Below are 14,598 nucleotides of genomic sequence, written 5' to 3' on the forward strand. Positions count from 1 at the left end.
ACGAATGTAGTTTACTTCTCAAGCTATTTTTTTGGAATATTTTATTTTGGAAATGTTAGTATTATTATGGTCAATGTGTTGGCGAAATCAGAATTTCTACACCGTATTAACTACATTGTGAAATTCACCAATTAAAACAATTTTTCCAAAAAAAATCCCAAGGAGGTAAATCCCACGACGCCTCGCTCCCCCTTATTAATCCACCCATGACTTACTTATCTATTTGATATAGATGTGCAATTTTAGTAATACTTTGAAGTTCAAAATTCAGACTGAAATTACAAGACGTGTGCAACACTCAAATAACATTAAACAATGATCGTATTTAATTTTATAACAAATTATAGCTGGTATAGGCAAAATGCTATAAAAGTGAAGTTATAGTTTTTGAAAAGCTCCCACCACCAAAATGTACTGTGTGATAATAAACATTAAACAATAAAATGAATCAGTTCCTGATGAACAGGATAAAAATTTAAGAATAAAGCTTTCAAGGTACTCAAATACCATCATCTTCAAATGTCAAATATCTCGGAATTACCATTGATAAAAGATTAACCTGGGGGCCACACCTTAAACAAAAAAGAAAAACACTCAACAGCCGCCTTCACCTACTTCGTCCGATCTTAAAGTCAAAACTACCAGTGCACACCAAACTTAAAATGTATAAATCTCTCTTACGTCCAATATGGACATATGCAATCCAAATTTGGGGCTGTGCTAAGCCGTCCCAAATTCGCGTGATACAAGCATTCCAGTCCATTACCCTTCGTATGATAACGTCTGCTCCTTGGTTTGTTTCCAACTCTTCACTACACTCTGACCTAAAAATTGATTCAGTTGACCAATTAGCCACCAAACATTACAGATCCTTCTACTTCAAACTACCTTCCCATGCTAACCCATTAATATCACAAATCTCATCTACCCAACCCGTAAACCCCATCCATAGGCTCAAAAGAAAATATTTCAGAGATTTGTTAATCTAAAATAAACTCACGTTGGGTTCCGGCACTGGTTGGCCTCCCTCTTCAAATTATTCAAGTTAAATATTATACATAAATTATCTAATTTACCTATTGTGATGTAAACACAGATTGTAAATATCATTATTTTAATAAAAAAAAAAAAAAAAGAATAAAGCTATTACAGTTTCCATATTCCGTGTCTACAATTTTCTTGTGAAACACCAAATTAAATAATATTTTTTAGGTAAATTTATTTCACTAGCCTAACCTACCATATATATATAATATGTAATATCATAAAATGGTCCAATGATTTATCATTTAGTGTTTAATTTACATGTATTTAGATTTATTAAATAATAAATCTTTTTCACATCCATGTATACCTGAATACATATTATGTATAGAAGCAAAATGTAAAAAATAATATGATATATTATCATAAAATAACCATCACATATTAACTAAAAATAAATAAATAATAATTTTACAAATTCTCATTAGGAGTAGAATTATTAAAAAATGTAATACTGTTAAGTATTAAGACATATTTGTCTTTAAGATGAATTTCATGACTTAAAAATATCTGTTTTGAACAAAATATAAATGTATTTAAATACATATTATCTTTTTTTTTAATTTTAAGAGTAATTATATCATACTTACTTTACTAATATTATTACGCTTAACAAAATTCAAGAAGTTGCAGTATTATCTATAATAATTGGGTTCAGTATTCACTATTCATATTTTTAAATGATTAACTTCATAGTTCATAATTTTTATTTGAGTCGAGGCAATTGTGTAATCTATAGCATATTTTTGGTATTAATATAAATCAACACTAAGTTTACAATACATTTAAAACATCATATAAAAGTTGAAAAATATTTTAAACAGTATTAAAATAACCCTAATAATATAATTTAAGACATGTAAGTCACATATTTCATATATTGTAATTTAATTATCATCATTACCTAACTGTATATTATATTATTGGAAAGACACTTCAAAAATATAATATAATTTTATAAAAAAAAAGCAATTAAAGTAGTGTAAGATGAACAAACATGACCATTATTTCTAAATTTAACGAATGGCAATTAATCCAGACTCTATCAATTTTTGGATTTTACTAGCAATATCTGGATTTTTCAAATGACTAAAAAATAAAAAAATAAAATATTAATTTAAGTACAAAATACGTACGTATTATTTACTATTAATTCACTTACTCGCTTAAAGCTTTAGGGTCATTTTGCATTTGTTCAAGTATAAGGCGCATTGCAGGGTCTCTAATAATATCTTGAACTTCGGGATCAGACATCGCACGCTTGCGCATTTCTTCAGGATCTGAATTTGCAGCTATAGAACATGACCGGTAACCTTCCAAGGCTTCCTACAATAATATTTGTAAATAATATTATAAACATGAATTGATCAAATCAAATCCATTAACTTACAGTGTTAGATGAATCTATTTCCAACGCTTTTTGATATGCTGTTAATGCTTTAGAAGATTGTTGCATACCTTGTAAAATTTTACCTTTTCTTATCCATCCTTTTACTATAATAAAGTATAAAAATAAAATGCAATCATAATTATAAAATTTAATATTTTTATTATTTATAATAAAATATGCTTACAGAATTTTGGATCCAATTCCACACATTTTTCACAGTCTTTTAACCCAAGATCAAAAGCAGCTAATTTTGTATAGCAAGCAGCTCGATTACTATAATATTTAGGTTCATCGGGGTTACGCATAATTGCTTCACTATAAAATTTAACCGCGTCAGCAAATTGACCTTAAAAAAAAATGAATTATGTCTACCGTTTTTTTTTACCACAGATCATAATATGAAAATAAAACTATTGAAGTATTATATATTATATTCAATGTTACATTGTTACCTGTACAAATATTTTACACTATTATTTAAGTAATAAGGGAGTTAGAAGGGTACCCTTTTTAAAGAATATTCTATAAGCAATTATTATAATTATAATAGCTAATGAATAATGGCCCTGGGCTTAAGTTCAATAAAAAAAAAAAATTAGAATAATCAGATTTTTATATTCTATTTTTATATTTGAGATCAATGGTTTTATACTAGGTTGATTTTTGAATAATTTTCATCTCCTTAAAAATAAAAAACGACCCAATAATCAATATTTGAGAAATAAAAACAAGATTTTTACTTATCATTAATTGAAATATGAAAAATGTATTGCCACAATGTACCTAAAAAGACTAATAAACTCAAATATTTTTACAGAGATAAAATCAAACTATTCTAATTAAGCATAATGTTGTCAGGCTTCTAACTCATAAAATTAACATGCTGCTTCTAACTACTGTCATATAAAGATTTCAGGTGACTATGTTTTAAGAAAAATGTAATTTTTTGGTATTTTGATGAAATCTTGTCAGTGTATGAACAGTAAATAAATATTAGCTTTCCAAGTCCAAATTGAAAATTGTATCGCTCATATTATGATATGTATTAACAGTTTATTTATAATTAAGCCACTTCTGTACAAACAGCACATGGTCATTATTTTCAAACCACTCAAAACTATATAAAAATATAATACTATAAAGACTGAAGGTTGTAGAATTGTGATTAGACAGATTTTAGTCTTGAATACATATTCTGATCAATTAACAAGATTAATTCTGGGATAGATTAGTCTAGTTAATTAATCATTTATAAGTGAGTTAAAGGCTTATCACAGTATCTTCACAACATCTTTCAAAAACGTCAAATGGTGGACCATAAAAAACCCGTACCAAGAAATAATCATGATAATTATTTGTTTGAACCAAGATGTAGTACCAGCCAATTCCTATGTAGTATATTTTAATAAAATACCATTTTTTTTATTAATTAATATTACAGTTAAAAAAAACAAATATATTAAAAATTGTTCAAACTAAAACAGTTACTTTGTTGATAAATCAAAATCCATTTTTAAAATTAAAATGTGTCTAAACAAAGTCCGGTTTTTCAGGCAAAAAGGTATAAATATTATATTTTTGTGTAATGATTGCAGTACCCCTTAACGTATCATACAACTATGAAATAATTACCTTTATTGAAAAATTCATTTCCTTTTTCTTTAGCTTCTTCAGCTTTTACTGGGTCCACATATGCTTTGCGATCTTGTTCTTTTATTTTTTTCTCTAGTTCAGAAATAATGGTCCTTACTTCTGGAGTTCTGTGTTCTGACATTGATTTTTGAAAATATGTTTTTGCACTTTTGTAGTCCTAAATATAAAAGTAATATAAAGTATTGAAAAATATAGATGAAAGATTAAGAAATTCTAACCTCAAGTTTTTTATAAGCATTTCCAATTCTAGAAAAAGCTTTGGCAATTAATTTGAAATCTGCTCTATTTTCTCGTCCTACTTCAACTGCTTTTTCACATTGATCAATGCATTTCTTATATTCTTTTTGTTCAAAGTAAACAGCTATACAAATTTAAAAGATAAACATTAATACAAAGTCAGTAATTATGGATATTTTAATTTACAATGTAAACAACTGTTGATTTACATTTCAGATTGAAACCTAGCTAATCGCACCATGGTCGAAATAATCACACATATACTATATATTAATTTTTTTATAAATCATGAATGTCTATATGCATATTGCATAGTCAATGTGTGTGTCACATAAATTGACTACGCATACGGACATTATTTACAGATTTAGGTAGTTTATCTTCAATATATTATATTTTAAAAATGTTATTAAAGTTAACTACATAATATGGTTACAAATGTATTTATTTAACTGTTTAAAGAAAAAAAATATTATAAATTGTGGTCATATTGACCAATAGCTTATCATGTTTGTATATTACTGACAAACTAATAACATAGGTACAGTAACTGAGTAACATGTTCACAAAATTGTGACCAACACACAAGCAATGTAGAATATTGATTGAGTTTCAAAAAAACAAATCCTTAATTGTTATTGCCCCGCCACTAAGCAGCAAAAATTCTAAAAAAAATTATGTTTCTCTATAACAATTATCTTAAATTTAGATAAATATAGTATGTGATCTATTTATGCACAAAGGATAAATGTTTTTTATAATATTTGAAATTTTATTTTATTATAATTATGTTAGTAAGTATGTTGTTGGCTTGTCGCTATCATGTATGAACCTATCTTAGATGTATGAAATAATGTCTTTCATACTTCAAAACTATAACAGTTGAAAAATCACAGTGCTACAATGTACTGTAGTATAAACTACCACTTTAGAGTTTAGATTACATAAATATATTAAGGTGTAAAATTAAAAATGTGCTGAGATTTTAAAAATATATTTTTATTAATTGGAGCATCTTACCAGCAACATTGTTGTAAAATGTCATGTTTGTAGGTTCTAATTCAATAGCTTTATTGTAATGTACAAGAGCGGCTTCAAAGTTTTTCTGTTTGTATTCTTCATTACCCAAGTCTTTTTCTTTTTTAGCCTAAACAAAAAAGCATATACAACTAAAAAAAAATAAAAAGTGCCAGATGATAGTTGCACACTTGTGTCAAAATTAAAAAATACAATATAAGTGTATACTATAAATAGTTAAAAATATTATAGGTATATATGGAGTATTAATGCTTTATAAATTATAACTAATTTTATGATGTAAATGATCTAATACACTATCACTATTTTCTAATTGTTATAATAATAGGTACCAAAAATAAATATAGATTATATCATAATATCCTAATTAAACAATTTTCCAGGATTAACTTTTTAATAGCCCTGCTTTTCTTGTTTTACAGTAATTTTATAACTAATACTTTATCTTAAGTACAGTATTTATATAGAGTATTTTTGTTTGTTTATATTACAATATTTGTTATTATTTTTTTTTTTTGTTACGTATTTCGAATTAAATTACTAGAAAATGATGTTTATTGTTACTCCCTGCACCACCACAAGCTTAGCTTAAAGGTGTAGGTAATTTTTTTATTATTTCTAAATACTTTGTATAATTTGTGTTTTTCAAATAATAAAAAAAATCTTTCAATTCAAAAAAAATTCAAAAAAAAATACTACAAATTACTAATTTTTACCTATTTGTGTGATGATAGAATCCATACTCTACAAAAGTTTTAACCTTTGAAGATAAATGCTTAAATTATATCATTATTACCTCTTTTTGTTCTTCGGTTAAAGTTTCATCTTCGGATTTTTCCGGAGGTGGAGGTGTTGGTTCCCTTTTTTGTTTTGGAGGAGGTGGTGGTGATGGTTCAGTATCCATTTTATCATCTTCTCCCATTAAATTAATACCCATCATTACACTTAATGCAGCTGATATTCTAGGATCTTGCATATTCATGCTATAATTGGAAAATTGTAAATTAAAAAATAATACTGATCAGTGATCATGTTATATACAATGCTTCAATAATTAACCATAGATAATTTAGTTCTAAACCATAAATACAACCAATAATAATTACTCAATTAGTAAAAATACTTTTTCAGATAAATAACAAATCAATAATATGTTAACCAATTTAAGAATTAATTTTGTTGTAATTATTAAACAAATTATTTAGTAGCTTATAGTATTATCAAAGTATTAACAAAGTATTCAGTATCTTTTCATAAGATTAAAAGTTGAATAAGCTTTATACTATGTACACTACTACAATATAATATACATTGTATTGTTTTATTTACTGGTGTTTAGTGTTAGGAAGAAGATGAAAACCATGATGAATATCATAAATTTTAACAGAAGTCGGAAATTCTTGGAACAAAACACATAATGGAACTATATAAACATATATAATAATACTTTCACCTGTTGTAGGTAATACTACTATGTATAATATTATGGGATTGTTATTGATTAGTGATTACCTACCTATGTATAATCAATAGTAATGTGTTAGCAACACACTTACAGTTGTTTTGTTTTTCCAGTGAATTATTTAAATAAAATAGGAACACAAAATTAAAATCTATTTTTTTGTTTCTATGTAGACCTACCTACCAATTATTAGTGATTGTTTAATACTGTATACGCTGTTATGTATATACAATATACTATATACCAAAAATTTTTATGAGTGAATCTTATTATAACTACCCTTCAAAATGCCAACACTACATTCTACTTAGAATAAGAACAGACGTCGGACAAAACACGTCATTGTTTGCGCATCTATCCCCATACATATTTGATATTGACTATTACCGATTAATTAACAAATCGGCCACCAGACGTTTTGGCAGCTTCAAGCCCAGTTGCAATGCGGTATGTTCTTATTCTGACTAGAGTATAATACCATTGATGGATTAAGATGATATTAAATTAGGTTATACATTTAACAATTAAGCTTAATGTTTAGCTCCATAACAGATAGTCTATAAAAGAATTTAGTTTTAAAAAAAGGTTAGGTATTTGATTATAAGCAAAATACTAGCTGTGCACTCCACAAAAAGTTGAAATTACTGTTGCTCTTAGAATATTAATAATACATAGTTTAATGGGAATGAGTGATTAGGATGTTTAAATCCCAAAACTATTATTATCAATATTAGGGTATCATATAGTTAATTACATCAACTCACATTAACTTTTGGGGGTCTTTCTGGCATTCCATTAGTAGACTCATGAACTGCTGGTCATTAATCAAATCCTTAGTTCTAGGATCCTGTGCGAGTTTCAAAAAACTTTCTGTTGGAAACATATTATTGCCTCCAAAAGAAGGTTGAGATTGTTTCACTTCTCTCAAGCCATCAAGCAACTGCTGATTAGTAGGGTCAAACTTTAAACCATCTCCATATGCTTTGGCAGCATCATCTTTACGGCCCAAAAATGACAAGGCTGTTCCTTTTCTTGAATATCCCTAACATAATTTTAAAAAAAATAATTGTTAAAATTAACCATTATAAATAATAATATTTAGTTTGACATACTTTGGGCCAATCAGGTTTTAAGGACACGGTCTTTTCAGCATCTTCCAACGCATTTTGGTATTTGCCTTGCTTTGCAAACGCGGCAGATCTATTACTAAAAAGTACATGGTTGTTGGGATCTAGCTCAATAGCTTGCGTGTAATGCTCAATAGCTTGTTCATAATTTCCAATTGCCAAGGCAGCATTACCTTTATCTTTCAAATCCAGCGCCTTAAACGATAAAAATGGTTTAACCACATGTATGAGCCAAAATGGATATTTATTTTTTTTAATAATGTAGTTATACCCATTATAAATATATAATTATTGTCAATTTGTTTGTAAATAAAGTAATATTTTAAACACAATTTTTAATTTGTGGGTAAGTTTAATTTAATTAACAACGATTATGCTTACCATAATTTAAAAGATAGTTGTTTCAGTTGATTCGATTTAAAAACGTAATTAACTATGAATTTTGAATATGAAACTTTATAGAAACTATAATTATTAAATAGCTTGGTAAATACTATCTTAATATAACGCAGTTCTGAATCACAGCACACGAGGAAACGTTGCAACTTTAAATGATTTGAAAAACCAAAATGATTCGGACTCGAATTCTAAACAATCGAAGTGGAAGAATATTCTAGAAGTGTCGAGAATCGAGATTCAAGAAAAACAATCACCGGGCAGTGGTACCAACGTTTTGACAGTTCAACAGTGAATTTACAGTGAATATTTGACGAGCGGATCACTGCGATAGTTATTGGTTTGCGCATGCGCATGCAGGGTGTGGAACTATCAACTATGTGCACAGTGTTCAGCTCCTAATATCTGTAATGGTCCACTGCGTAAAATAATAATAATAATAATAACCAACGAAACCAGTGGCGTATTTACGGGAGGGTCCAGGGGGTCCGGACCCCCCCCCCCTCCACCGTTGACTCGTGTCTCGTACATGTTAAATGTTGTGTTTTTACATGATTAAGAAAAACAAATTTTATCATAAGATACGAAGGATTTTGTAAAAAAATTTCGAAGCTCCAGTTATCAACATTTTCAATTGATATCGTGATTTTTTTTTATTATGAGTTTAGTACCGAAAAGGGTTTAAAAAAACCGAGTTAATTTTTTAATTCTAATATTTTGTAGTTTTGAACATTGCCGAATCTACCAGAGAGATCTTTTTCAACCTTAAAAACTTCAAACCTTGAGCAAATTCTGGGCGGAGCGATAAAGCTAGTGGTTTTACAATGGTGTTTATTATTTTTTTTTTTTATCTTGTAGGTATCAAAAACTTCTACCAGAAGGAGTGCTTTGATTTCAATACAAGTACCTTATCTTTAAGCAAATTGGATCAAGGTACTTTAGGGAGGTCATTTTTTAATTTTCTCAATAATTATTTAATGGTACGGGAAAAACCACCTAAAAATGGGATTTTAATTTCTAACGCTTTGTTTATCACTATTCACAAATCAACTTACAGGCTATAATAAATAATAACAATATAAAATATCCAGACTGGCAAACCGTCTCCGCTCAGAATCGTTTTTCTTATACAATGATATTATATCATTGAATTCAAGTTTAATACAATCCATTATAGATTGACCCACTTGTAACCTACTGTACAACAGAGCAACATCCACTTACCCGCTTTTTAAAATTTGTTTTGTACATATATTATTATTATTTAATAATTAAAAACTCAAAAATGTTATAACGTCTTATAAATATGGTATATTTATTTAATAAAGAGTAATTGAGTGGTATGGAGGCTTTGCCCACCGCGGCTCTGTTTTCTAAAATTTATCTGGACCCTCCTCATGACAAATTCCTAAATACGCCACTGAACAGAACATACTATTATTATTATTATTATTATTCTTTGACTAAATGGAGTAACACAACAACTGCTACATACTACTACTGCCATGACATAATACTACGATATTTTATTATTAGGCACTACACGGCAAATACGTCACATTCTGTGATCGTACATTCGTGCTACAATAATAATTGTGCTACATTTATGCAACCAGTGGCGTATCCCCCTCACTCCCATTGTCTGTGTTGACCATAGAATTTTATCAAGATTAATAAAAAAGGTGGGCAAGTGGGTGTCGCTCTGTTGTACAGTAGGTTACGAGTGGGTCTCTGTAATGGATGGTGTTAAATTTGAATTCAATGATAAAATATCATTGTATAAGAAAAAAGATTCTGAGCGAAGAAGGTCAGACAGCGTATGATATTACTAAGTATATTTGATGATATTATTGTGAAAAAAGTAATTTATATATAACCTATTTAATTTACGTGGAACCTTGTTTTAAATTTCAATCCTTAGGTATAAAGGTTGAACATATTTTATACATTTTCAACTAGAAAATAATTTTAAATTTTGTCAAAAGTCAAATTTTAAATGCTCATAAAAAATTGTGCTTATGTATTTTTAATATTTTTCAATAGCTAATGTAACAGTATATCAGGAGCCTTGTATTCAATTTTTACGCATTTTTACCCAACAAATAAAATTTTATTAACAATTGTAAAAAAAAAAACTAAAAAAGTTGAAATTTGAAATTGTCCAAAAACAGCTCAAAACAAGTCATAATATTTTCAAAATTTTATCGTGTATAGAAAATGCTAATTTAAACATTCAGTCAAATTGTCATGTATCTATAGTTATTTTTTTTAATTACAACTAAAATCGCTACATGATATAAAATAGGGTGACTAGATTTTGAAATTACGAAACCAGGACATCTGCATATTGAATACAGAATAACCTTTTAGGTACTGAGCGGAACGATGAATGTTTTGATTTTACAATGATGTGTGTTTTTATTATTTTTGTGTCTGTCATCACCGTTTAGGGCAGAGTTGCAGAAATTCTTCTTCGATTTTCTTCAACAGTATCTTGTTTGATGGGAAAGTGAATCTATAGTTGGTACATCCGGGAGGTCAACATTTAAAATTCTCAATAGTTTTCGGAAGCGACAAGCGCCGGGATAAGCAAAATAAAAATTACTGGCCAAAATCCATTTTCAACAAAATGTTGTAAAAATTTAAACTTTGAACCATCAAAAAAATTTAATTTGACTTTCCGGTAGACATGTTTTTAAGTCAAAAAATAATAAAAATGTCTTATAGCTATAAAATAGCTCAAAAAGAGTCAAAATTATTTGAAAATATTACCGTACATAGAAAATGGCAATTTTAACATTTGGTGAAAATTTCAAGTACCCAAATACCCAATCAAAACCTAATATTGTAAAAAAATTTTTAAGGCAAACATTTGTCTTTTATGAAATCAAATTAATTTTTTATGAGCGTTTGAAGTTCATATTTTTAAAACATTGGATATTCAATCGATTTATCATGCAGCGATTTGCTTATTTTGTTGTTATTCAATAACGAATAACTGTAAATACCTACATAAAAATTTAACTGAATGTTTATATTTTCAATTTCTATCCATATTTTGAGCTGTTTACAGAAAAATTCAAATTTTAATTTTGTTAGTTTATATAACAAGTACAATTTAGATTCTGAGTGAAACGATGAATGTATTAATTTTACAATGATGTGTTTTTTTATATTTTTTTATTTTTGTGTCTGTCATTACCATTAAGGACAGTAAAAATGCTTAGATTTTCTTCAACAACAGTATATTTTTTCTGATAGGAAAGTGAATCTAGTTGGTAATTTTGGGGTACAAAGTAAAAATTTCCCAGTAGTTTTCAAAAGCGCCGTGAAAAACAAAAGAAAAATTAAGGAAAAACGGGAATTTTTACGCAAAATCTGTTTTCGAAAAAATCGATTTTGGTTTTTGGTGTAACTCTAAAACAAATGAACGTATATACATGACATTTTCACTGGTTGTTTATATTTGCATTTTCTATACACGATAAAATATTTTAATTTGTTTTGATCTGTTTAGGAACATTTTCAGTTTCCAATTTTATTAGTATTTTTTTCTATGGATGTCAATAAAACTTTATTTGTAGGGTAAAAAAGCTTGAAAATTTAATACAAGGCTCCTATACTATATTTTTACAATGATATTTTAAAAATATTAAAAATCCTTAGTCACAGTTTTTATTTATAAGCATTTAAAGTTTAAATCTTGACAAAATACGGAAATATTGCGAAAATTATCAAATTATTTTGAGTTGAGAAGTCAACATTTTTTTTGATATTCACTCGATTTATTATATGTAACGATTTTCTTATTTTGTTGTAATTAAAAAACGAATGACTGTAGATACTTGAAAATTTCACTGAATGTTTATATTAGCATTTTCTATACACCATAAAATTTATAAAATAATTTGACTCTTTTTGAGCTGTTTACGGACATTGTCAGTTTTCAATTTTTTTAGTTTTTTTTCTATTAATATTAATAAAATTTTATTTGTTGGGTAAAAAAGCGTGAAAATTTAATGCAAGGCTCCTGATAAATTATTACAATAGCAGTTGAAAAACATTAAAAATACATAGGCACAATTTTTTTTTATAAACATTTAAAGTTCAAATTTTGACAAAATTTAATAATTATTTTGTATAGTTAAAAATTTATAAAATGTTCAACTTTTATAGCTAAGGATTGAAAATGTATAACAAGGCTCCACGTAAATAGGTTATATATAAATTACTTTACTCACAATAATATCATCAAATATACTTGGTATAATATAAAATGTCATCAAGTATAGGAATGATAGAAAAAACATATGGTGAAAGTTTAAATATTTTAAGATGTACAGACAATTTACAATTTTAAAATACTCATCACTCGCTTTAAAATTAAAATATAATAAAAAAACGTTGACTATTGACGCGCAGTCTGATTGGTGTTGGGCGGCAAAGTTTGTATGAGCGTCTCTTCCCGAAAATTGTCGGTCTCTGTACCCCGCCAAAGGAAAATTGGTGCCGCGCGACTTATCCAAGAGCGCGTCGGTTTTAATTTGCGCGGTTTACATACACTTTCCACGCCACCACACTCCTCGGCACTCGGCTAGACGTTGATAAGCAGGTATCACCAGGGCCGCATTTAGGGGGGGAGGCGCTGGGTACAACTGCCCCGGGCGCCGGTATTTTGGGGCCGCCAAAATGTTGTGGTCAGAAATTTGTTTACTTGTGAATTATTAAAATTTTATAATTTTAATTATTTTAATAACAGTATTTTATAATATAATTTAGTATAATAGTATTAAATAATATATAGTATATGCTGTTTGAAATTTATTATTCAAACAACCAACCAATGTATTTATAGCAATATAGTTATCACTTATCAGCGATCAATAATTATTAATATACCTAATAACAGTTCCCAAATTTGTTGAGATTATGTTAATAGACATCAGTTACTTTATAATAATACGCCCCGTATTTTGCTATCGTGTGCGGCCTGCTATTTTACAACACAATAATGAATTATTACTTATTAGTTATTAGTAATAACTAATAATAAATGGAGAAATCACCTCTATGGACGAATTGCCAGAAGACTTAACCGGAAATGATCTTATTTACTTCAAGTATGCCCCCATAACATCAGCTGATGTGGAAAGAAGTTTTTCACGATACAAAAATATTCTTTCGGATAATCGTCGGAGATTGGATGTCGAAAATATTTAAAAAACTGGTGGTTCAATGCAACAAATTTACAGGTTTGAAAAATTATTAACAAATATATTAGTATATTACAAAACTTATAATTTATAAAATTGCATTTTTATTTTTTTAGATTAAATCACCTGACTATCAATATATAATCAATATTCAATACACTTACTTATATTAATTATTTTATCACTCAGTTAAAAATTATTTATATTTTAATAGAAACAAATTTAATGGAATATTATTTATATTAATTTATTTTAAACATGTTTTTATTTATGGAAAAAATTGCATATTATAATATATTTTTTGCATATTTTTAAATTTTTTATGCATATATCATAATTTTTCCTTGCATATTTGCATGCATATTTTGTCTATTTCAGCTCCTATAACTTCTCATCCCTAGTTATTACTTATTGTCTTATTAGGTACCTACTAGATAGTTATTAGTCAACAAACTTGAGCGTTTCGAGCCACAGTATTTGTGAATGATGCCAATGTGATTACTGATTACGTATTATTTCTCTTAGTTGTCACCACGGACTAAGATATCTTAGTCCGTGGTTGTCACTATTCACCGCTGTTGAATGTTGATTATTTATTTATTATTATATTTGTTTTAAACTTTTATATTATTTTAATTATGGCCGGAAAAACCTATGACCTATGTATTAATCAGAGTTAACCTAACCTACTCAAAATGTGCAAAAATAGATAGTTTAAAATATGTAATACTTTAAACCAAGTAATTCTAGAATTTGCAACACTACAGAGTAGAAGAAAAATTTTAATATTATATTTTATAGTTACATTATTTTTATAAAATACTATATATAAAAAAATATAAAATAGTAATTTGCATAGTTTTATATAATTAATATAATTAATATAATATTAATATAATTAATTGTATTTATTCATGAAGTATCTACTTAAATATGTTTAAAAAAATAACAACTTATATGACGAATTATAAGTAAGGTTTAAGTGACATAAATTCAAATGTATTTTTTCGGAGAGAGGATCAAGCAGTTTCTAAACAA

The 14,598-nt window shown here is 27.4% G+C and overlaps 1 protein-coding gene across 1 annotated transcript; it reads right to left on the reverse strand.

The window, feature by feature from the left end:
• Positions 1-1,385: 1,385 nt before the first annotated feature.
• LOC132950075 (stress-induced-phosphoprotein 1) lies at positions 1,386-8,579 on the reverse strand. The gene is made up of 11 exons (XM_061021292.1): positions 8,333-8,579; positions 7,937-8,146; positions 7,589-7,866; positions 6,159-6,345; positions 5,345-5,471; positions 4,306-4,448; positions 4,067-4,244; positions 2,619-2,780; positions 2,435-2,538; positions 2,207-2,370; positions 1,386-2,133 (listed from the first exon to the last, which is right to left on the reverse strand). The coding sequence occupies exons 1-11, from the start codon at positions 8,333-8,335 to the stop codon at positions 2,061-2,063; spliced, it is 1,629 nt and encodes a 542-aa protein (XP_060877275.1). The 5' UTR covers positions 8,336-8,579; the 3' UTR covers positions 1,386-2,060.
• Positions 8,580-14,598: the final 6,019 nt, after the last annotated feature.

The sequence above is a fragment of the Metopolophium dirhodum genome, chromosome 8, assembly GCF_019925205.1.
Source record: "Metopolophium dirhodum isolate CAU chromosome 8, ASM1992520v1, whole genome shotgun sequence".
Taxonomy (NCBI): Eukaryota; Metazoa; Arthropoda; class Insecta; order Hemiptera; family Aphididae; genus Metopolophium; species Metopolophium dirhodum.